This window comes from Sarcophilus harrisii, chromosome 1, assembly GCF_902635505.1.
Source record: "Sarcophilus harrisii chromosome 1, mSarHar1.11, whole genome shotgun sequence".
Classification (NCBI taxonomy): Eukaryota; Metazoa; Chordata; class Mammalia; order Dasyuromorphia; family Dasyuridae; genus Sarcophilus; species Sarcophilus harrisii.
The window spans coordinates 675,602,064-675,627,413 of record NC_045426.1 but is presented as its reverse complement, the minus strand read 5'-3'; the positions used below and the strand labels follow the sequence as shown (position 1 = coordinate 675,627,413).

Genomic DNA, 25,350 nt, shown 5'->3' with positions numbered 1-25,350 from the left:
TACATAGGTGACTTACAGATCCATAGTTTTAATTCCAGTTTAAGCCATGGTCCCATGTCACTGTCTGTTGGACATTTCAAATGAAATAGACCAGAGATATTTCAAACTCAACATGTTAAAAACAGATTGTTTTACTCAAATCAGTCAACAAGTATTAAATATCTGTTTGTACTATGTGTGAGGGTATAGGAACAAAGAGTAGACCCATCTTTGGGTAAAAGCTCATTAATCAAAAAAACTGCTGTGGAAATTAGAAAGCCTACTGACAGAAATTAGATTTAGCACATCATGTAAGAGAAGTAACAAATGGATATGTGACTTAAACATAAAAGGTCATATCATAACAGTTTAGAGGAGCAAGGAAGACATTTCCTGTTTCATCTATGAAATGAAAGATTTCATGATCAGATAAGTAATAGGAGGATAGCAGAGGTTAAAATGAACACTTTTGACTATGTAAAATAAAGTTTTGTGCAGAACAAAACTAATGTAGCTAAAATGAGTAGGGAAGTGGATAATTTGGAGACAGAACCTTTGCGGCATTTTTTCTCTGATAAAAGGACTCATTTCTGAGATACATGAGGAACTGATTGAAATTTTTAAAAATAAGAGCCATTCCCCATTGATAGATGGTCAAAGATTATGAACAGGTGTTATTCAAAAGAGGAAATCTTAGCTCTCAAGAGCCATGAAAAAATGTTTCAAATCTCTAATAGATTTGTGCAAATTAAAGCAACTCTGATTAAGAGAAAGTAATAGAAAGGAAAAAAAATTGATATTAACTAATATATATATATATATATATATATATATATTTGTTTGTTTTGTTTTAGAGAGTTAGGCTAGATCACCTCTCGGGTCTCTTTCATGTCTGATTCCATTACTGGCTTATCATATAGCATGTCAGTCAGTCTTCATTTATTATGTTCCACACTTATTCTAAGTTCTAAGGAGAAAATGGCAAAGGTCCTATCTTTGAGGAGCTTACAGCCTCCTGGAGGAGGCAACATGTAAATAATTCTCTATATCTCTATCTGTCTACACGTACACATAAATACACAGCAAATTATATGGAGAATGAATAGGAAAGAATTAATAGAAAGAAGGCAATATAATTAGAGGGCTTGAGGAAGGTCTCCTGTAGAAGGTGGCATTTTAGTTGGGAAGGTCAGGAAGGACAGTCATAAGGACACCTCTACAGGTAGAATGGAGGAGGGAGAGTGTTCCAGGCATGAGGATAGAGAATGTTCAAGTTAAGAGATGGGCTTGTTGATGGAACAGACAGGAGGTTAGTCTCACTGAATTGAAGAGGGTGTGTCAGGGAGGGAGAAGATTAGAGAGGAGGCCAGGTTATGAAAAACTTTGAAGACCAAATAGAGCATTTTTTATTTGTTCCTGGAGGTGATAGGGAGCCACTGGGGTTCATCGAATGAATGAAGGGTTGGGGGAGAGGGAGTAGTGGGAGAGGGATGACGTGATCAGACCTGAGCTTTAGGAAAATAAATGGAGAATGAATCGGAGGGTGGTGAGTCTTGAGACACACTCCACCTCTCTCCTTTCTCCAAGGAGGCTTCTGCAGTAATTCAGAGGTGACGTGATGAGAGTCTGCCCTAAGGGGACAGAGAGTGCAGAGGAGAAACTGACAGGTCTTGGCAAAAGCCTGGGGGCTGGTGGGGTAGTGAGCCATAAAAAGGAGTATTGAAGACACAAGGAGGATGCCTGACTAGCTGCATGGCCTTGCAGTAAGAGGGAGGAGAACAGGGGAAGAGGGCTTCTGTTTTGGACAGGTTGAATTTAAGATATTTACTAGACATTCAGTTCACGATGTCTGAAAGGCAACTGGAGTTATAACCCTAGAAAGGGAAGGATTTATTTAGTAAACTACTGTGTGCTACGCATGGAGCGTAGCACTTCATAAGTATTTTCTCATTTGATCCTCACAACAGCTCTGTGAGTCAGGTGCTTTCATTATGCCCACTTAACAGTTAAGGAAACTGAAGCAAACCAGTTAAATGACTTGGCCAGAGTCACATTTCTAATAAATGTCTGAGACCTGATTTGAATTCACGTTTTCTTGACGCCAGGTCTAGCTCTCTATCTGCTGTATCATCTAGTTGGCTGGAGATCACCAAAGAAGTTAGGATTGGATAAGTAGATCTGAGAATGAGTAGCACAGAGATTGTCATTAAAATCCATAGGAACAGATGAGAGCTCCAAGTGAAATAGCATAAAGGGAAAAAAGAAGAGGTCCTAGACAGAACCCTGAGGGGCTGGCCTCAGAGGTCACGATCTTGAGGAGGATCTAGCAAAGGAAACAGAAGGACTGGTCAGTTTGGCAAGGAGAATCAGGAGAGGTGTCTTAGAAACCTAGAGAAAGGAGGTATTGTGAGGAGAGGGTGATCCACAGTGTGTGTCAATCATACCCCCCAACTAGGGATATTCTCCAGTGCCCTGCAGGCTGCACTCTTCTGTAACTACATTTTGTTCCTTAATGATTTCATATACTACTTTAATGATCACCTCAGTGTAGAGAACTCACAGAGAATATGTGTATGCATATCTAGCCCTAGTCACTCCTCTGAGCTTTATTCTCACCATCACCAAATGCCATAAGAGGTCTTAGAAACCTTTTTGTGGAATTTGTCCAAAGTTGTTTGCTTTCTTTCTCTTTGAACCTTCTTTTCTTCCATATTTCTTTATTTTCTAAGATACTGTCATTCTTCCAGTCTCTTGGCTTTATAACTGTGTTGGCACCATCCTTAACTCTTTATTTTTCCTTATTCCATCAGTTGCTGAACCTTGCTCTTTTTATCTCCACATTTCTCATTTCCTTTTATAGAATTGTAAACTCTTTCAGAAAAAGTTTATTATACTTTTAACTCCAACACCTAAAAATGCCAGCCTCATAATTGGCATTTAATAATGCTTATTGATTTATTGGAATTGCATATTCCTTGATCAAGGTATATAAATTTGACAAATGTGACATGAAAGTACTTGTGGAAAATATTTTACGTTAAAAAAATCTGATAACATATGGAAAACCTAGTTGGGTGGTTTGTTGCCTTCTCCCATGAAGGCTGAAATTGGTTTAATCCCTTGAGCTTGGGAGTTCTTAGGTGGAATGGTCTATGATGATCAGCTGTCTGCTTTGAGTTTGGCATTAACATGGTGGCTCCCAGGGGCTGATGGAGAATGGTTATCAGGTTACATAAGAAGAGGTGAAACTGTTAAGGTCAGAAGTAGTTAAAGTTCTTGTGCTAATCAATAGTGGGATCAAACTCATAAATCATTCCTTTTCTTTTAGCTGGGTGAGATAGACAGTTCCAATAAAAAAAATAGTATAAGACAATTTAATATTCATACCATGTGCATATTAACACTTTTGTGGTATATGGTATCTTTTCAATCCCATAAAATAGCCTAATATAGCTAATGCTTATGAATAGAAAGGTACTGATACACATTCTTGGAAATAAAATATAGTATTAAAATTTGCATCATAGATGCATTGGAAACATCTTCTAAAATTCTGTTCTGATGCTTCTTCACTCTGAAGTTTTTTGAAGACCCTGTCAGGAATACAAAACCCTTAGCAGAGGTCCTCAAACTATGGCCTGTGGGCCAGTTGCAGCAGCCGAGGATCTTTATTCCCCTCACCCACGGCTATGAAGTTTCTTTATTTAAAGGCCCACAAAACAAAGTTTTTGTTTTTACTATAGTCTGGCCCTCCAAAGGTCTGAGGGACAGTGAATTGGCCCCCTATTTAAAAAGTTTGAGGACCCCTGCAGAGGTATTAACTAACAAGCTGGAAACTCTAAAAATACAGGTTCATTTTTGATCTGTTAACTTTGATGTCTGTGGTCTGCCTTAGCTTAGATGGAGTGGCTCAGCACTAGGTTGGCTGTAGGGAGATTACTTTTTTGGGCCATAAATATCCTCAAACTTATTTACCAACTCAAAGAGGGATCATAGTTTGTACTGGAGAGAAAATTGTCTTTTAGGAAATTGCATGTTTTTAATGCATTGAAGTAAGTGATGTGTGCAAAGGGGTAAGTATGTCATAAGAATTGGGACATTTAAACTTTACTTCATTTTTGCATAGTGATGAGTTTGGCAAATCTTTAAAGAAGAATACATTACATATCTCAAAAGTCTAAGAAGATAGAAGACTACCATCTACATGATTAGAGTGAGGAACTTTTCAAGAAGGGTCTAATTAGGAATTGGAAAAGGCTAGAATTCTAAATTACTTATAAATTCTTCCTAGGCTTAAACTTAAAGAAGATTATAACATGTCCAGGATTTACTAAAGTACTCTTTTAGGCTTGCTGTGTTTGACAAAATTTCTCACCCTCTGACTAAACTAATGATTAAGGCCTCCAACCTTAGGTATAGTTGGTGGACCACAGATACTGGAAGCCTTTCCATCTTGGTTGAACCTGCCTAGTCTTGTTTTCTTCTGCTGCTTTTGAGAACCCATGGTGTGATGAGGCATCAGAGGAGTGGAATAAAGAAACTTTGTTCCTTTTATCTTAATAAGTGTAGTTATTTATATTTTTTTCCTCTCAGTACTTGATTTTATATTTATCTTATTTAGTTATTTAGTTTGTTTTTTGAAACTTTATATCCCCAACACATCTTTTATATTCTTGGGCAATGCAACAATGAATGTAGTCAGTAAATAGAATAGTGTCCTTTAGACCCCACAATGATTCTTGATGTCATTTAAATTGCAGGGAGTGTTCTTCAGATTGTCTCTGCTCCAGGACAACAGTATTTGCGTCCTCAAGGCCCAGTTGTTATGCAGACAGTGTCTCAGGCTGGTGCTGTCCAGAATGCTTTGAATGCCCTGGGAAATAAGAACCAAGTAAATGTTCCAAGTTCTACACCAGGAAATCCACCAGGTATGTAATCTTTCTTGTTCAAAAACAAACATTCTGTTACTTTAGCTTAATTCTGTTACCTTAGACCTAATTATCTCAGCTGTATTTCCCAATGATTAAAATGAATCTGTTTTGTGGCTCTTGCTGAATAAGTAGTTCAAAACTACAGATTAGACTTGTGATGATTTCCACAGATGTGATAATTAGTTTCATGTAGATTTACTATTTTTTCTTTCTTTTTTTTTGTTTTGTTTTGTTTTGTTGACATTTGCCTACTGTAAGCTACCAGTGTGCTTAGATTTTTCAGCTCACTAACAGAAATATTTCTTTTAGACTCCTGTGTCATTTGACTTGGTAAATTGTTAGTAACCCATTGAACTGGTAAAAATTTTCTTGACAACTCTGTTCTTTTTTGTCTCACATAGCTTTTTTCTCTTTATTGTTCTTGATCTTACTTTCATTCCTACTTCCTTGCAGATATTGAACCTCTCCTCACCTCTCTCTCAGCCCTCTTGCCTGCCTAACTCTTCTTGGTTCTTGACCTTTATTCCCTTTCAGATTTTTAAAATGGTGCTTCAGGCGATGATTAGTGAGAAATAGAGGAATCATTGATCTGTTCTCACATCAGTAGCCCAACACCCTGTCATTCACTTGTCTTTTTGGCCTGAAGTCACCTCCTTTTTAAGGAAGTCATCTGGTCCTGTACTTGGAGAACTCAGGTTTAAACTCTACCTGTCATTTACTATCTAGGCAGCTTTAGGTGGTGCAGTGCTAGGCTAGAGTCAGGAACACCTGAGTTCAGATTTGACCTCAGTCAGACACAGACTGAATAAGTCACTTCATCCTTGCCTCTGTTTCCTCATCTATAAAATGGGGGAAATAATAGCATCCAAGACTCAGGCTTGTAAGGATCAAGTGGAATAATATTTAGTGCCTGGCACATAGTTGCTTAATAAATATTTGTTCCCTCCCTCTGTCTGTATGACTTTGGGCAAGTCCCTTAGCCTCTTTTGAGTCTTAACTTCTGATCTGTAAAGGGAAGGAATTAGGTTGCATTGCTTTCTAAAATGCCTTCTACTATAACACCTGTGGTTCTTTCATTTTAATTTATATTCTAAAAAAAAAAAAATCTATAAAAAAAAAATCACATGGGTGATTTTCTGTTGTTTTGAATGGATGTAAGCTTAAGATTAAGGTCTTTCAAGATATCAATCAATCAGTCAATAAGCATTTAATTGTTTATTGTATGCCAGACAATGTATTATAGCAATAAAGAAATGTTAAGTAGTTTTTTTCACCAAATGATGAATTTTAAGAAATAAATTTTTTTGTGGCAAAATATTGAAGTTGAGTAGTAGTACCTATGTACCTGAATGGTACTTTGTGCAAGAAGAACTTTTTTGGCCTAAATGATGAGGAGAATCTGAAGGAATGAGGAGAACCATTAGCTGGGGAGAAAAGAAGAGAATTATAAAAAGAAACGAAACAAAGAGGTAAAAATGAGAGAAACAGAAGCAGAGAGGAAAAAATAACTCACAAAAAAGAATGCTGAAACTTTATTCTCTCCTTGTGTGATACTTGACTTTTGCCAGAGTTTATTGACTATTGGGGTGGAATTAATTGACAGATGTGACTGGGCACCTTGGGGAATGGCTGCTTGGGGTGACTGTTGTAAAGCTCTTCTTCCATAGACTACATTTCTTTTTTTTTTATTTTTTTATTTAATAGCCTTTTATTTACAGGTTATATGCATGGGTAACTTTACAGCATTAACAATTGCCAAACCTCTTGTTCCAATTTTACCCCCCACCCCCTTCCCCAGATGGCAGGATGACCAGTAGATGTTAAATATATTAAAATATAAATTAGATACTCAATAAGTATACATGACCAAACCGTTATTTTGCTGTACAAAAAGAATCAGACTCTGAAATATTGTACAATTAGCTTCTGAAGGAAATCAAAAATGCAGGTGGGCATAAATATAGGGATTGGGAGTTCAATGTAATGGTTTTTAGCATAGACTACATTTCACTGTCTAAGAACAATTCAATGGGAATCCCATCGATAAATATATAGTTAGATAAATAGATAAAATGTGTGTGTGTGTGTACGTGTACATGTGTACGTATATATGTATATATATATGTTTATACAAATATGCATATATATAAAAAGAAAGAAATATAGATATAGATATATGGGTCTATATTCATATATGTGTACATTACATCTGTGCATATGATATGCATATATCTACACTCAGACCCTTATTTTAAATACTATTATAGTTTGTTTTTTAAAAGGATTGGCGAGGGAGGTAGATGTTATTAATAAAATTTATTAATAGAAATGTATCCCCGTTTCCATTGCCATTTGTTGTGTCAAATAGGAATTGTTATAAAATTGTTACCAAAAAAAAAGAGTAAAAATCCACTTTTACATTATAAATACACTTAATGCTTAACTAAGATTAATTTTCTGTTTCAATTTATTTACATATCTCTAACAAGATCTCAAAAAAAAATCCAATAATTTGATTAAAATGAAGAAAATAAAATTGTTAGGTCCAGTGTTAGAATCACAATAAATTGAGCCTAATAACTGAATTTTAGCCTACTCCTTACTTTCTTATTTTTTACAAATAGAAGATGAGTGTGCACTCCAGTGTTCTTTTTAATATATATTTTTCCAATTACGTGTAAAAGCAATTTTTAGCATTCATTTAAATTTTTTTTGAGTTTTAAGTTCTCTTCCACCGTCCCTCTTCTTACTTCTTTGAGAGGGAAAGCAATTTGATATGTTATACATGTGTAGTTACACAAAACATTTCCATATTAGTTAAGTTGTGGTAGAAAACACAGACCAAAAAAAAAAAAACCGCCCAAGAAAAGTAATGTTTAAAAGGTATGCTTTGCTCTGCATTCAACTCTATTAATTCTTTGTCTGGAGGTTGACAGAATTTTTCCAAGTCTTTCAGAATTAACTTTAACCATTGTATTGATAAGAATAGCTAAATCATGTATCATTATACAATATTCCTGTTACCTATACTATGTTGATAGGCATCCCCTCAATTTTCAATTCATTTCCACCACAGAAAAAGCTGCTATAAATAGTTTTGTCCCTACATCTTTTACCTTTTTTTTCTTTTTTTAAATGTCTCTTTGGCATTTAGACCTAGTAATGTTACTGCTCCATCAAAGAGAATAAACAGTTTTATAGCCCTTTGGGCATAGTTCCAAATTGTTTTCCAGAATGGTTAGATCAATTAACAACTCCATCCATTGCTGTAGTGACCCAGTTTTCCCACATCCCTGTCCAACATTTGATATTTTCCTTTTCTGTTTTATTAGCCAATCTGATGTGTGTTAGGTAGTGCTTTAGAGTTGTTTTAATTTTCTTTAGAACATTTTTTTTCATATGAACTGCGTGTTTATATCTTTTGAAACTTCATTAATTGTAAATGATTTGTATCCTTATAAATTTGAGTCAATTCTCTGTCTTTGAGATATAAGGCCTTTCTTTATCAGAGAAACTTGCTGTAAAAAGTTCTCTATCTCGTCCCAGTTGTCTGCTTTCTTTCTAATATTTGTTGCTTTCGTTTTGTTTGCATAAAACCTCTTTAATGTAATTAAAATTATTCACTTTAAATTCATTCCATAGTACTCTTTATCTTCTGTTTGATTATACATTATTCTCTTATTCATATATTTAATAGGTAAACTATTCTATGCTGCCCTAATTTGCTCTTGGTATCACTTACTATGTGACTCTATGTAAGTCACAGTTTGCCTCAGTGTCCTCATCTGTGAAATGAACTGGAAAAGGAAATGACAAATCACTCCAGTATCTTTGCCAAGAAAATCCCATATGGGGCCACAGAGAATGAGGCATGATTGACAAATGACTTGACAACGTTTTCTGTCTCATTCGATTATACATATCTGATAGATAAACTATATGATGCGCTCTTTTTTGCTTATGGTATCACCCTTTATTTTTAAGTCATGTATACATTTTGTCCATATCTTGGCATACTATATGAGGATTTCTGTCAGATTGCTTTCTAATTTTCTTATTCGTTTTTGTCAAATAGTGAATTCTCCCTAGAGTCTCAAAAGCTTAGACCTTTGTGGTTATCAAATACTGGATTACTAGATTTTTTTTTCTTTCTAGATCTGGTTTTTCTTGTGCAGTAAGATAACTGTATAAATATGTACACCTATATTGAATTTAACATGTATTGGACTACTTGTCATTTAGGGGAGGAGGTAGGAGGAAGGAGGGGAAAATTTGGAACAGAAAGTTTTGAAAGAGTCAGTGTTGGAAAAATTACTTATGTGCATATTTTTTGTAAATAAAAAAGATATAATTTAAAAAATCCAAATACTAGCTTTCTATGGTCACTTACTACTATATATTATATACCTTATCTATCCCACTGAATTACTACTCTGTTTCTTAGCTAGTACTAGATTGTTTCGATAATGACTGCTTTGTAATACAGTTTTGTGATCTGTGTATGAATAGGCCATCTTTCTTCACATTTATTTTCATTGATTCCCTTGATATTCTTGACTTTTTCTTCCGGATGAATTTTGTTATTTTTTCTAGCTCAGTAAAATAATTTTTTGGAATTTTGAGTCATATTAATATTCTTTATCCTATTTTTAACACAATAGAGGCTGAAATGGCAGAAATAATTTTTTTCCTTGAGTCCTTTCAACATCATAGCCCCGCAATTGAGAACACCAAACACTTCAGTTTCTCTTTTAGAGTGTTCTAAGCAATTATTTCATTTTCCCCTGAGCTAGTTGGGTAATTAAATATTTTTCAGGGTTGCCTTTTTCTTGTAATTAATACTGATACTAGCATGGTGTTTTGGTGCTATGTATTTCAGAAGAGGGGGAACTTTAAGAGAAAAATAAAATGTAAGTTTTCATAATATTAAATTTCTAGATACCAAATTTGCCCATTTCAAATTAAATATTTTCTGTGTATCCCACTCAGGATTATATTGGGTTTTGTTTTTATGAAAAAGGGGATTCATTAAAGAAGCTTAAATTTTTTCAGGGAAGTGTGAATTAATTTTGACTATTTTTTAAATTGTAGTAGGTGTTCCAGGGAGAACTGCAGTTAATTCCTTGACATCAGGAGAAGCTGGACTAGTATCAAAAATGGCCAATCCTGTAGGAGGCCCAACACAGGTTTGTAACTTACTAAATTCTAACCATCAACTTTCTCTTTGTTAAAGGAAATTCCAGCTTTTATAAGTTTTCAGAAGTTACATGTTACCTTGATAAGGTTTTAGCAAATAAATATTATTTGAAAAAAAATAGCTGGTTTTGAATAAAATTTTAAAATAAGAATTTCCTATTATAGAATTATTTTTAAAAGATCCTAATTTCCATTAAAATTTAGCTTTTCTATAATCTAATTTGAATAAAACAGTAAATCCTGTCTTGTTTTATTATAAAACATCCAGCTTTCAGTGTTGACCTCTGAGGTATTATGGAAACTTAACTACGCTAGGTGCTCCTAAGAAATAATTTTTAAACAAAGCTAGAGAAAATAAAACTTTCCCCTCTGATTTATTTATATCATTAACCCCAAAGAAGCAGGGAGCATGACTGTTAAGTGTTATGAAGTGTTCAGAGCAACACCATTCACAAAAGACTTCAGTAATTTCTATTTGATAAGTAGGCATATTACTTCTTGTTTAATTATTTAATTATTTCCTTTTCCATACCTGAATGACCAAGCTCTTAATTTTATTTTACCGAAAGGAGGAAAAAAATAGACTTTTGAAAGAAAGGCTGGATCGAATTTTTCTGGGTAATGAGCGGCGTTGTTCCAGAACTCCTGTCTATGGCAGTGATTTGTTAGGAATCTGCTCTTTGATTAATTGGAAGAAGACACCTTTGCGTGGGACTGCAGAGAGAAATAGATGGCGTTGGGCTGGCATGGCCAACTGTTATGCTTCTTCCTCAGAAAACACAACTGATGTGCTTCAGTGTTTAATGTTGACCTTGGAACAACGAAGAGAATCCCTCCATGATGTTATGAATAGGTATTATAACCTGGGCAGACTTGAGTTTTGCTTTTTTTTTTTTTTTTTTTTTAATGGTTTCATTTGGTGCCATTTTACATGTAATTTTGGGAATATCTTGCTCTTTCAACATTCTTCTTTTAAAGTCCCTCTTAAAAATTATTGAGAATTTTCTCAAATTTATACTTGAAAGAGCTTTTAACTCTTAGGAGTTAAGCCTATGATTCTGAGAACTTGTAAGGATATTAAATCTCCTGACAGAAATAGGAAAATAGGGGAGATATTAAATTTTATTTTGGCTTGAAACAGTCAGGATCCTCTCTGAGGGCTCATGTAGTGCAGGAACATGTGCCTGCATTTTGGGGAGCAGTCATTAGGTGAATGGTGACATGGAAGCTTTGGCATTCTTGTTTGCTCTCAAAAGAGAGAAGAATTGGAAGAATCAAATAAGTAGCTTGTCTGTATTGAAGGAGGAAATTTAGACTTAAGAAGGGCCTCAGATACAGTGTGGTACACACCCTCATCTTGGAGAGGAGCACTTGGAAGGCCAAAGAAGCCCAGAAGAGTGGACTTTGTCAGTATCCTACATATGATAAGCATTAGTCGGTTGTTAAGCCCCTTTCTCTTACTCTAGATCCATTGCTCTTCCATTAGTTAATGCACTGCTTTTATTTTATTTTCAGTTTTTTTTTTTTAATAGCAATTTAAAAAGAGCATTTATTTAGCAGCAAAGACATGGCATTTATTCATTTGGGCACAGTTACTCTGCTTCCACATTTGTCACAGTAGCACAAGTAGACTGAAACCTGTGTTAAGCCTGAGCAGTTTCTCTGTTACTATTGTGTACTAAGTAATTAGGAAGATAAGTCAATAGTTTAAGCCTTGTAGTCTATGCACAGCTGTTAAAATCAAAGAAAAACAAAACAAATCTTCATTCCTATTTTAATTGTTCACATATCACAAGAAATATATACCCAGGAAATTTCAAAAGCACCCTTAAATGACAAGAGTGACCAATTACAATTGTGACATGGGGCTTACCTTCTTTGTTTCCCACTGATAATACATGAGCCTGTTCTCACCTCTATTCCTCCTTTGAAATTTGTCTTTGGCTTGATATATGTCCCCACCCTCACTTCTGAAACTAAATCTCACTATAACATCTAATCTAGTACCTATTCCATCTCCTTGGCAGAGCTTCTAAAATATTTCCATCATAAACAGTTTTTTCTTCTATCAGATTAGAAGGAAAAGTTGGAAAGAAACAAACTAAATTGTTCCTTTTTCATCTTGTTTGAGGAAATCTTCATCTGGGTCTCAATCAGGACATAGTTTCCTGAGTTACCTGGGTTCATTATCCATGCAGTCTTTCTTTTAAACTCAGTTTTTGTGTTAGTTATTCTGCATTTTTCTGGAGCAACAATTTTCAAAGTTTGGATCCCCAGAGACAATTTCAAGTGTTTATAAGGTGAAAATGGTTTTTCTAATAATACTAAGACATTTTGATAGATATGTCCCATATAAGCAAAACATCTTTGGTGAGGGGAAGGGTCCTCAAGAATTTTTAAGAGTGAAAAAAGGCCCGGGACCAAAAGGTTTGAGAATCACTTGACTAGATTATAAAATTCTTAGAAAATAGAGTCTGTGTCCCTCATAGAACCATGCCCTGAGCTTTTTGTATATTGTAGTTTAAAATGTTTGAATTGTTATGATACTATAGATGATTCATTAAAGTATTTCTGCAATTTTGTAATTATTTCACTTTTCAAAGCCTAGTTATTAAATATCTTGTCCTTTTTCTTCCCTTCTTCCTCAGAAACATTTTGAAGAGGGCAAAAGAGCTCCCCTGCAGCCACCTGGTAGTGAGGGGTTTTCTGGTGTAACTGGGGGATTCTGTTCTTTTCACAGGATGGCCTGTGTGCTTCCAGCTGTGGTGGCTGCTCCTCCTTGCTTGTATGTGGCTAAACCACCACCTGCTTATAGTCACAAAATGAAGATTTTCAGGCACTGTCTGAAAGAGCAGACTGCTCCCTATTTACAACAATTACATAAAATAACAAACCTCAAGGTATTGCAGTTTCCTGAACTCAGACTGGTACAATATGATTCAGGTATGAACAGAGTTAGATATTTAGCAAAAATAAATTACAATGGATTGTATTTTAATTTTGTCATCAAATATTCTTATGGTATTATTTTTATAGGAAAACTAGAAGCTTTAGCTATTTTGCTTCAGAAGTTAAAATCTGAGGGTCGTCGAGTGCTGATCTTATCACAGATGATTCTGATGTTAGATATTTTGGAAATGTTCTTGGACTTCCATTATCTAACCTATGTAAGAGTTGATGAAAATGCTAACAGTGAACAACGCCAGGTAAGAGAGGACTTGTTGATCACTTGAGGATTTAGCAATAGCCTTTTTAAAGAATGGAATTTGTTATAGTACAGTTAAGTAATTTAATGGTTTTCATCTTAAGGGAACAGTCTACATAATCAAGAACTGAGTTACTTAATCTCTCTGAATCCATAAATCCTTTGATTCTGACCTGATAGAGCTAAGTTAGGTACAGATAGTTTAGATCATGCTATTGTGTTCAGGCAGCTTGATGGTTGTATAGTAGTGATTTGTATTTTTGTGTCAGTATAAAGTAACTTCAGGGACCTATAAGGTCAGTCCTAGGTACTAGTTAGTAGTAGTGTTCAGATACCAAAAATGTAATCTTTTTGCAAAATAGTATAATTCTGAAATTCAGTAGAGTTCTTTTTTTTAAAAAGAGTATTTAACTTAATTAGCATTTGTCATTAATGAGCATTACTTGTCTCCCTTCTTCCTCAGCCTTACTCCAGGGGCTTTCTTGACCATAGAGTGCCCTGGCATTGTCTGAGGAAATATCAGAAAGCACATTTCCCTCCCCAATAAGAGCTGGGTTTTCTTTTGGGGCCTACAGTTGGTGCTGACATTATTGTAGAAGAGTATTTCATTTTCCTACTGGTGAACCAAATATTCCTTACACTATCTGAAGATTTCTTCATTATAAGTAGTTAAAAATCACTATGTAAGTTCAGAAACATGTCAGCATGTATTGATAAAAATTAGGACATTTTCAAAAATGAATTTTAATATTAAAATAACCATGGTGCAGTATTCCCCATATAACAGATGAGTTAGGCACTTTTAGATTTCAGAATACAGTCTAATTTATGGATATAATTAGAGAAGGAAATGACAAACTACTCCAGTATCTTTGCCAGGAAAACATCAAGGATGGTATTGGTCTGCTATTGGATCACAAAGAATTGGACATGATTGAATGACTGAATAACAACGATTAATTGCTAATCTTCCATTTAACTTTTTATTATCATTCTTACAAGCATTTCATTTCTAATTCAGGAACTGATGAAGAGTTTCAACAAAGACAAGCGGATATTTTGCGCCATTCTTTCTACCCACAGTCGCTCTACAGGTATAAATCTTGTAGAAGCTGATACAGTTGTATTTTATGATAATGACTTAAATCCAGTGATGGATGCAAAGGCTCAAGAATGGTGTGATAGAATTGGAAGAAGCAAGGATATCCACATATACAGGTAATCTTCACTTCAAGAATCTGATTTTGTTCTTATATGACAAAAAGCTTCACAAAATGCTTTTCAAAAACCCATGTATCCAATAAAAACAAAGATCAGCATTTTTTGGGGGGGGGGGGCAAACAAGATTAAAACATTTCACCTTTTTGAAAATTAACTTTTTTTTCCTATTCATTTGTACTTCACCAATTTTTATTTCAATTTATTTTTGTTATCCTACCCTTTTCATTTTTCCATTTGTTTGTCCCCTTCCTCAAAATACTCAGATTTTAGGAAAACAATTGATGTTATGGTTGTACTTAACATTTTACAAAAAATAATTAAAAGGTTTTGAAAGAAGTTGAATCTCTCTTGCTAATAACTGCAAGCATTAAAATTATAAGTGTGTGTGTATATACACATACATATACATGTACATACATATATATTTAGAGTTTTCTAAAACTGGCCTCTGAATTGTACAGAAAAACTATTATTCTATTTCTAGTATTTAATGAATGACTCTTAGTTATATCTTCTTATACATCTTTCTGAAAACAACTTTTAGCTAGACATCTATGTCTCTTGACAACTCAACATTATTTAGTTGTTTCTCGTTTTTGGTATGTAGTCAAAAGTAATAATGTGTGGGGTCTAGGTCAGTGAATTCATAGGCAGAGTCCCAGCTTGACTATACCATTTTTTTTATGTGTTACCTTTGGTAGATCATTTAATTCTCTGAGTCTCAGGTTTTTTCATTTTTGAAATGTGAGTAGTATCTGCTCCATCACTTTTACAGAGTTGTGAATAACAAATGAAATATATGAGTGCTTTGGAAGCTTCAAATCTATATATATTTAAACTTTATCACCATTGATTTTAGAAACAATTCCTGCTGTTGTATCAGTGACTTCTAGCTCTACACTTTTTCATTGTCACATAAAATTATTTAATAAAACTTTTCTTCTTATATAGGCTTGTGAGTGGCAATTCCATTGAAGAAAAGTTGTTGAAGAATGGAACTAAAGATTTGATAAGAGAGGTTGCTGCTCAAGGAAATGACTATTCCATGGCATTTTTAACTCAGGTATTTTTAGTGTGTTAAAAATCCTCAATCAATTTATATTACACAATTTGTTGCATTGTTTTTGATATTCAAAACCAAGATAATGACCTCTAATAATTCTTCACACCTAGAGCTTTTACTTAAGATTGGGTATTAAAGTGTGTCCTTAATTATTGAAAGACATGATCGTTTTAATTTTTCAGCAAACTATCCAGGAGCTATTTGATGTTCACTCTCCTGTAGAAGACTCTGGTTTCAGAGTTAAAGCTGAAGAATTTGTGGTTCTTCCTCAGGAGCCCTCTGCCTCAGAAGCAATTGCACCTAAAATCGCAAGGCCTTTTATAGAGGTAACTTTTCCTGAAGAAGCAGCTAGCAAAAAGGATGTCCTTTTAAGAGACCCAAAACCTCTTTACCATTTTTTTCTCTCACTTCCTCATATCACTGAAGTTGTTGCTCTCTAGCCTTCCTGGACCTCTCATTATTCATTATTCTTAGTTATTCCACTCCTTTCCAGCTGCATTTGAATCTATTCTGAGTTTTAAGTCTATAGTTTTCTGTATTAATATTACCTATACTGCCATTCTTAATTTCCTTGCCTTTTTGAAATTCAGCTTTTTTCAGAGCAGAGCAATTGTCTATAGAAGAAAGACACAAAACCACAGAGATCTGATTCATTTGTAATTAGGCTAGAGATGCTTCTCACTAATATTTTTATTCATCTCCTTGATTTCATTAAAGTCCATTTAGTTCTTCCACTCCTCCTCCCTACTTTGTGGTTCAGTCATTTTAGCCATGTTTAGATCTCAATGGCCCCATTTTGCAGTTTTCTTGGCAGAGATACCGGAGTGGTTTGCAGTTTCTCCAAATCACTTCACAGATGAGGAACTAAGGCCAACAGGACTAAGTGACTTTGCCAGAGTCACATAGCTAGTGTCTAAAGCCAGATTTGAACTCATGAAGATGAGTCTTCCTGACTTCAAGCCTACTGCTATATTCACTAGGTTACCTCGCTATCCCAAATCCATCCCAAATAACTATTTCAACTCTTCTGTTTTCAAGGCTCCAGTTCTATAATGTCTTCATTTATCCTTAGCAAATAATCATATTTCGTTTTTTTAACTGTGAAGATTTTAGCCATTTGTTTTGAGTATTGAATCCTGCCTTTTTACTTGAGAGAACTTCTTGTTATAGAGAGTTGTGTTCCTCATCTTTTCTTCCTGTTTTCTAGATTGTGACATTGACTTCTGAAAAATCTTGTTTAATTAGTTACTCAGCTATTGAGTTGCTGTCTGAAATGAATATTCCCCCTTTAATTTTCACTTGTTAACATACTTCCCTTTCTTCAAGACCTTGTTCTTCAAGAGTGCTGCCCCTCTAATGAAGATTTTTTTAAGTCCCTTAAATTTCTTATAGCAACTTGTCTGGGCCTTTCCTCTGTACTCACTGTGTGGTCCTTTGTACCTTATATTTGTACTTCTTTCTGTTAGATTGCAAATTATTGAAGAGAGTATCTGTGACTTCCCTTTATTCTTTTTCACCTAGTACAGTGTCCTACATGTATTAGATAGTGTAATTCTGATTATTTCTTTGTCATCACCTCCTTTTCCACTATCTCATGCTCTTTTAAATGTGTGGATTTCTACTTTTGAAATTAAAAAAACCCAGAACTTTCTTTTATTGCTCTAGCAATTCATATTTCTTTTCTTTTTCTTTTCCTGGCAAAATTCTCCAACATATGATCATTATTGTTTGTTGCTGTTCTTTTATGACAATTCTTAACCCCATGAAATCTGACTAAACCCTATGGTTTTCTACCTACTCCGATGTCACTACTCAGGTATGGACTATGAGAATTCCCCCAGGATTTAGACCTTAGCATTCCGATCTAGAATCACAGAAGTTGAGAGTTGAAAAGTATTTCATTTGCCGTATGGTTCAGCCCATAGATGAAGGGAATTTCTCTTCTACACAATGTGATTCTCCAGCTTCTGCCTCTAAGAAGTGGGGCCCATATCTCCTCAAAGTAGTCCATTCTACGTTGGTATGCTTCTATTTGTGGGGACTTCCATATTCTGTGCATGATGTACCCTCTGAGGTCAGAAAGTAAGTCTGACTTCTCTATATGATAACTGTTCACATACTTAGAGGTCCTTCTCTGAGCCTTCTCTTCTCCAGGGTAACTTGCCTAATTCCTTTAGCTGATCTTTCTATATCATGTACTCAGGGCCCTTCCCTTCAGTTGTCCTCCTTTGTTCACATTTTAGCTTTTCAAGTTTTGCTTTTTTCAGATGGAGTTTGATCTGATGAGGTCCGAGGACAGGAGGACTTTGAAGTTGTACCTCTCCTCGTACAACCCAAGCTCCCGTCATCTCTTTTAGCTGACCTACCTAACTGCTGCCCCACCATTTTATTAGTTTTCCCCTCCTGAGGCAATTGGGGTTAAGTGACTTGCCCAGGGTATCACAGCCAGGAAGTGTTAAGTATTTGAGGCCAGATCTGAATTCGGGTCCTCCTGATTTCAGCACTGGTGCTCTATCCACTGTACCAACTAACTGCTCCTCAGTTCTTTTTTTAAAATGAACTCAGTGCATATCTAGAATGTTAGTGCTAGAACAGAACCTTCAAGATCAATTAAACAAATTTCATTTTATAGTTTAGTAATCATAGACCCAGACATTGGGAAAGACTTGCCCCCAAATCCCATAACTCGGCCAGAACCAAAATTGGAAACTGATTCTTCTTTTTCTATTCCTATTCCTATTTTCCTGTTGTTGTTTTTATTCTATTTTTCCTATTCCTTTTCATTCTTATATTGTTGAGTTGTATTTGAGTTTGTGACCTACTATTGATTTCTTTATCTAAAGCCCCATCTTTCCTCCCTTTGAAGCATTCATTCCCAGGCCTCTCCCCCTATTCTAGTGACTCATGTTTAGTTAGCAGCGCTTATTTTCTCATGCTCTCAAATTTTTGCTTTCCACTCAAGTTATTATAATCATCTTTCCAAGATGTGAATTTCATCTTGTGGCTCCTTGATAGTCTATAATCTCATCTGCTCTACTAGGAGAAGTTGTAGCTAGTTAAATCCATACATTGAAATTTGGTCCTTCCAGGCAGTTTTATAACCTTTAGTGTCCCTAAAATTGCCCTTGTTCTGTATCCTGAGATCCTATCTAAACTTCTCTTATACTACCACAAACCCTTCAGTCTTTCCTGAGAAGATGTTGGGTGTGGGGGAAACACTGGGATTGATTAAAAGGGCCTGAGGTTCAGTCTGGGTTGCATTGCTTATTGCCTCAATGACCTGTGGCCAGCCATTTCTCTTCTCTGGGTCTCTAGATTTTTTTATAAAATGAAAAGTTTGGACTGGATGACTTCTCAGATACTTCTACCTCCCATTGTCCTTAGAACATTTATGTTCATTACCAACTCAAAGTCTTTCATATCTTTCTTGTCCTGTTCACTTATGTCCTACTCATGGCTGCTTTTGAGCCATGACCTCAGTTTGTTAAGCATGCTCTTGAATGGGCACCCTCATGGGCGGGAGGGAGAACCAGAAGACTTCTAAGAACTGTTTCACTCTCCACTTGTCTGGATCGTTCTTTTTAGGTAAATTCTTTTAGTTTGTCATCAGAATCTTTTATGTGTATTTTATGTATTTTCTCCCTAAATAAATTGTAAGAAACAGAGGTGGAAAATTTTTTGCATAGTGCTACATAGACAAATTTTTATTTTGTGGAAGTGTCAGTGCAAAATGGGGGTGGAAGACTGTGGTTTTTGTAATGTAATATGCCCAATGGAATAAAACATTTTAAAAACTTTTCTTTTTATTATTCTTTTAAAAACATGTAAAATTTTACTTGAAAATGTGTTTTCTCAAGGCTCTTAAGAGTATTGAATATTTGGAGGATGATACCTCAAAATATGAAGAAACAACAGTGATTGAAACAAGTGCTGATATTCTGTCATCAGAATTAGATGATCCAAGAGTTAATGAAGAACCTTCACAATTAGAAGAATTAGCTGACTTTATGGAACAGGTGCAGTGATTTTTAAAAATTTTTCAATTTTTATTTTAAAATTTTTCATTTTAAAAATTCAAGCTCCATGTAGGTAACAACAATATTTGATTACCACATGGAAAGCTCCAATTTTAATTGGGACATGTACCGTGACTCATTATTTAAAATGTTGGGGTGAAAAAGAGACTTGAATTTTATTAACTTCTTACTAATGATCTTTATCAAATGTGTATTTTAAAACAGCTCACACCAATTGAGAAGTATGCTTTGAATTATCTTGAATTATTCCATGCTTCCATTGACCAGGAAAAACCAAGGGATATTGAGGTAAGAGACTAGTTTTGTGTGTCTTGAGTTTAAAAGGGATATGACTTAAATGCAGTTTCAAAACAATTAACGCAATACTACTTGAGAAATAATAGTAACATTTTAACTTAAGTACTTTGTATTTAAGTTTTATAATAATACATGTTTCCCTCACACCAATCCTCTAAAATGAGGAATCTTGGACTCCATGAAGTTATTTGCCTTGCATAAGGCAAATAATGAATATAATTGCTGATAGTCTTGTAGAAGCTTTTTAAGCAGAGGATGAATTTGTATATAACTTTCGTATTGGAGTGAGAGTGTGTTCAAGAATAATGGTATGTAGCTTAGATTACAAGTAATAAGTGTTAGCATCTGTATTGGATAGTAAGAGAAAGGATGTCTGTATTTAGTTAAAATTGTGAAAAGAAGAGAAAAAGGAAGAAGAAATTTGAAGTGAAGGCGGTAGTACATAATAGAATTTGTGCTTATGATTTTTTTTTTTGTGAACCAAGATTTTTAGAAGTGTCTTTTCTGGTGAATCCTGTTCCTAGGAGGTAGCAATTGCTTCAAAGGAGTGGGAATCTAATAATATGAAACGACTTAAGGAAAGGGATGCCACAGCATTGTTAGAGGAAGAGGAAGAATTATTGACGTATACCAGAGAAGATGCCTACAACATGGTAATGTTAGGGTACCCCTAAAGCCCCAGAAAAGAAAGTGTTTGAGCATCATTGTTGGAAGTGTTTGTAATTTCATACATGGTTGTATTAATTTTTAAAATCGTTTTAATTTTATTATTTTATAAATATATAAATTTTAATATTAAAAGCTATAATAAAGTATAACTTAAAATCAAATATATCTTCCATAAAAAAGATGTAACTGATCCATTTCTGATTAAAAACATAAGTATCCATCTGGGGTGAGATTTTTGTAAAAATCTTACTAATTATTATGGAAAAGAATATTATCTTCCACAATATGCTTATCATACATATTTTGGTTGCAACAATTAAAATCCTTTTTCTTGTTCTTGTTGACTTGTTCTTAAGTCAAAATGTTCAGTGTTCTCTTAAATCCTTAACATTCACCATATCCCTTACAGGAATATGTTTATGAAGATACTGATGGACAGACAGAAATTATGCCAGTGAGTCACTTCATTTAATTTTGTTTTCACTGTCAAGCAGATTTCACATTTATATGACAAATGTAATGGCAAATATTTTCTTTGCACAGCTTTGGACTCCTCCCACTCCTCCTCAAGATGACAATGACATTTATATTGACTCAGTCATGTGTCTGATGTATGAGAACACACCCATCCCTGAATCTAAGCTCCCTCCAGTGTATGTCCGGAAGGAGCGTAAGCGACACAAGACAGATCCCTCTGGTAAATGGGGCCATACAATTCCTAGATGGACTTAACCAATGTCAATTGTTTGCTCATCTGGGCTGTATCTCGTCTTAGGAAAGTGTACAATATTACTTGCTGGTTAAAGGATTTGGCTTTTAAAAGGAAGTGACTAGCTGTATTCAACAATTTTTGTTTGTTCGCTTAAGCTATACTTGAGTTAAAAAATTAAAATGAAACTTAACTAAAATCCTCCAAATGTGATTTACAAGACATGTGAGTTCATATGTATCATTAAGCCTTTTTGCACTGGTGGGGAATAGACACACATTTTTAATTGATAAAAGTTCACATTTTGTGGGATCTGACTAGCATAGTACTTTGTAGATATTGTCTCTTTGCCCAGTAGTATGTAGCTTTCCTTTGCTCATTGTGATCACTTTCACCAGTGTCCTATTCTTACTAAAGAAAACATCTCTTTCTTAGCTGTTGGTCGGAAGAAAAAGCAGCGGCATGGGGAGGCTGTCATTCCTCCTCGATCCCTTTTTGACCGGGCGACTCCGGGGATGTTGAAAATGCGACGAGAGGGCAAAGAACAGAAGAAGAACATTCTTTTGAAGCAGCAGACCCAGTTTGCCAAACCTTTGCCAACTTTTGTCAAACCAACAGCAGAGACTGGGCAGGACAACCCAGAATGGCTCATCAGTGAAGACTGGGCATTGCTGCAGGTGAGACTTTGCCAATGATTCTTTCAATATGTTTCTCCCTACCCTTGTGCTACTCCGCGCCTCTCCCTACCCTTATGCTATTCCTTGCTTCTGTGGTTTTCTGTAGTAAGTCTTCCTTAGATGCAGAAAAATAAATTGATTCATACTTTTGTGGACATATTTTAATCTGAAACTTCTCTCCTTAGGCAGTAAAGCAGCTGCTTGAGCTTCCTTTAAATCTCACGGTTGTGTCACCAGCGCACACTCCTAATTGGGATCTTGTTAGTGATGTTGTTAATTCCTGTAGTCGAGTTTATCGATCTTCCAAACAGTGCCGAAACCGTTATGAAAATGTCATCATTCCTAGAGAAGAGGGAAAGGTAAGTTTAAGCTCACTTATGCTTTTCCAGAAACTAAGCATAAAAGAACAGTAATTTAGAATTTTTATTACTAGATCAAATAATTTTCATCAAGTCATTGTAAAAATATGTTATTTGAAGCAAAACTTTCCACCCAGCAGCAAAATTCTATTCTGAAGTCATCGGTGAAGTTACCATGTAAACATACTTCATTCCTTCAAGGCATCTTATAATCTTGTTAGTTTGGTTGCAGAAGAAATTATTGAACCTAGTTGTAGCCAAATTGTTTTATCACTAAATCCTCCCTTAATCTCTTGTCAAATTATAGTGGTTTCAGGGGGACTGAGTTACATATTATTTCAAGTTTAAAAAAGAATGTTGAAAATTACAGAAATTTACAATACATTTATAGTATAGTTAATGGTTTATTAACTTTTGTTTAAAAAAAAAAAAAGCAACAGACTAGAATGGGTGTCCTAGTTGAGAAAAGAAGAAGAACTATTTTTCCCCCTCCAGAAATAATGATTACTCTGGTCTCCACTTTGCAATGTTTTTCCTCTCAGGCCCTGTTTGGTTGTCTCTCTCTGTTTTTTCATCTGGCTTTCCTCATGCAACTACCTCTTCCATGCTGCATGACTGCTTGACTCTCTATGGGAGAATCTCAAAACTATACAATACTGGAAAGCATCTGTCTGGCTTTAGTCCATGTCAGTAAAAATGTATTTTGTTGAATGCAGTGGTCTCTCTCTGTCCCATACCCTATTTGTGGTGATATATGTATATACATATTTTGTATATTTGTATACACACAATACACACAAATATAGAATTTGTGTGTGTGTGTGTGTGTGTGTATATATATATATATATATATATATATATGTATGTATAAAAATAAAATAAAAATAGGTGGTAGAATCTACATCCACTCTAACCAGATTCTTAGATTCCTGTTACTATGATTATAGCTTTCCAACAGTAACAGGGTACAAAGGCAGGCATTTTTAGAGAGTCCTCCAAAATTTTAGATGATAAATTAATACTTTTGGGGGGGATAAATTTAGAATTTTATATTCATTGAAAAAATTACCTAGTTTCTGTATTCTAAATCATCTTTTTTTTTTTTTTTTTGGAAAATTTTTAATTTCAAAATGAAGCATTTGTTTGCTTCGAACAAAACAAACTTTCTTCATAATAGCATTATGAGGTACCTTCACAAATGAGACTTCCTGAAGTGCTTTAATGTCTGTGTGTTTTGGAAGCATTAATGGTAATTAGCCATAACCTTAATATAGAAAAAATGAAGCTAAAATGTTTTCTTCTCTTATAGCTGATTTATGAAGCTAATCCAAAGAAAAAGGCAAAAAATATTTATAAGGTATGAAGGTGATATTCTGAATAAATTGGAAAACCTTGTTTTAGAGCCAATGCAAAGAAGCACACATAAAAAACAGACTCAGAATTCTTTTGTTTACAAAAGTTTGACCATTCAGAATTTGCTACAGTGCCTTTCATTCCTAGAGCTAAAGGATTTGCTTCTGGGCATTAGAGAACAATTAGTAACCCGTTTAACACCAGCAGGAGAAGACTTCCTGCAGCTCCCTCCATGGTTATTCCATTGGAGTTCAGAATGGTCATGGGAATCAGACTTGGAGAATTAGGTCCCAGGTCCTTGGTGTGGCAGAGTAGAGTCTGCTGGCACCAGAGATATCAAAGTGGAATTCTCACTCCCTCAAAGCCAAAAAGGTACACCTCAACAGGAATTCTTTTACCACTTAGTCTTTCTTAACTTTGATTTTGGCATAATTTAATTATCTGGTGTTGTGTGATGCTCTTTAAATCTTTTTTTCTTTTTCTTTTTTCACTTTCCTTTTCTCACTGTCTTTGTTGAATTTTGTGTTTTGGAAATGCAATATATATTGAACTGTAGAACAGTTGTAATTATCTTGTGATATTTTAATCTTATATGCATATTTTCTGGTTCTAAATTTCCTTGGAGTTATCCTTCTTCATTAAAGGTGTTACTTAAGAATAAACTAGCTGCTTATATCTATAACTATATATGTACACACACTCTTACAGTCTCTGTAGGAATCCTTGATTCTCTCCATTGGGTTGAGTTCCATTGCCATTGTATTTATGATGAGAATTTGTAGAGGCAGGACTTCCAAAGTGGGGAGAGCCCCAGATGGATATTGGGAGACCTGGTTTTGAGTCTTAGTTCTGTCACTGATTTGCTTGGTGTTTTTGGACAAGTCACTTCCATTCTCTGAGACTCCTTTTCCTCATCTGTAAAGTAAGGGTTGGAATAAAATAAATATATCTCTTCCAGCTCTAATATTTTGCACTTTTAAGATTTCTTGGTAGTAAGAACTTATTATTTAAAGAGAACTTTATTTGAACAGAATTTGAGGCAAGGGAAAATTTATCTAACATGGTAACTCCAAACTTTTCTTACGGTTGTGCTTTCATTCATTATTGAAAGTTTGTCATTACAACATTCTTCTTACTGTATAATAGAAACTTATTTCCCCTGCTGAATTCCATGGCACACAAATTTGGATACCTCAATAAGTTTGTACTAATATAGATATCTGGTAGAATTGAGGGAAGTTTGTGAGTATTTAATCTCAAAAAGTTTAGTTTAGCTCCATTAGCTTTCAAATAAGCAAACCCTGTTCTTGATGTATGAGGTAATTATAGGTTCTTGCTGATGTTTTAATTTTGATTGGTTCTCATCTCTCTTGTTTCAGAGCAAAAACAACCGTCCTCTTCGTACAAGCCAGATCTATGCTCAAGATGAGAATGCTACCCATACTCAGCTGTACACAAATCACTTTGATTTAATGAAAATGACTGCCGGGAAGAGAAGTCCCCCAATCAAGCCTTTGTATGTTTCTCCAATGCTCATTTTCTGTTAATTTTGCTTGAGGTGTGAGTATAGTGCCTTGTGGTAAATCTTTTTTTATGTAGAGAGTTTAAACATCTTCCTTTCCGTCTGGCATTCTTTGGTTTGGAAAAGTTTTAT

The 25,350-nt window shown here is 34.8% G+C and overlaps 1 protein-coding gene and 1 non-coding gene across 6 annotated transcripts in view; both read left to right on the top strand.

Moving 5' to 3' along the window:
- Positions 1-25,350, top strand: part of LOC100933889 (E1A-binding protein p400-like) — a 136,130-nt gene that overhangs the window by 89,983 nt on the left and 20,797 nt on the right. For 3 of the 5 annotated variants that reach the window (XM_031948372.1, XM_031948371.1, XM_023496948.2), the window contains exons 26-41: positions 4,740-4,907; positions 10,002-10,096; positions 10,676-10,959; positions 12,847-13,049; positions 13,143-13,312; positions 14,333-14,529; positions 15,484-15,595; positions 15,778-15,921; positions 19,453-19,611; positions 19,837-19,920; positions 20,454-20,582; positions 21,008-21,052; positions 21,142-21,295; positions 21,743-21,984; positions 22,170-22,343; positions 25,076-25,212. In XM_031948372.1, the coding sequence (XP_031804232.1) occupies positions 4,740-4,907; positions 10,002-10,096; positions 10,676-10,959; positions 12,847-13,049; positions 13,143-13,312; positions 14,333-14,529; positions 15,484-15,595; positions 15,778-15,921; positions 19,453-19,611; positions 19,837-19,920; positions 20,454-20,582; positions 21,008-21,052; positions 21,142-21,295; positions 21,743-21,984; positions 22,170-22,343; positions 25,076-25,212 (2,497 nt within the window). Of the gene's footprint in view, positions 1-4,739; positions 4,908-10,001; positions 10,097-10,675; positions 10,960-12,846; positions 13,050-13,142; positions 13,313-14,332; positions 14,530-15,483; positions 15,596-15,777; positions 15,922-19,452; positions 19,612-19,836; positions 19,921-20,453; positions 20,583-21,007; positions 21,053-21,141; positions 21,296-21,742; positions 21,985-22,169; positions 22,344-23,652; positions 23,701-25,075; positions 25,213-25,350 lie in introns of all 5 variants that reach the window. The other 2 variants (XM_031948373.1, XM_031948370.1) reach the window with 1 other exon arrangement.
- Positions 13,766-13,900, top strand: LOC111719252. The gene has a single exon (XR_002769458.1). It is a non-coding gene; the product is annotated as a small nucleolar RNA SNORA49 (small nucleolar RNA).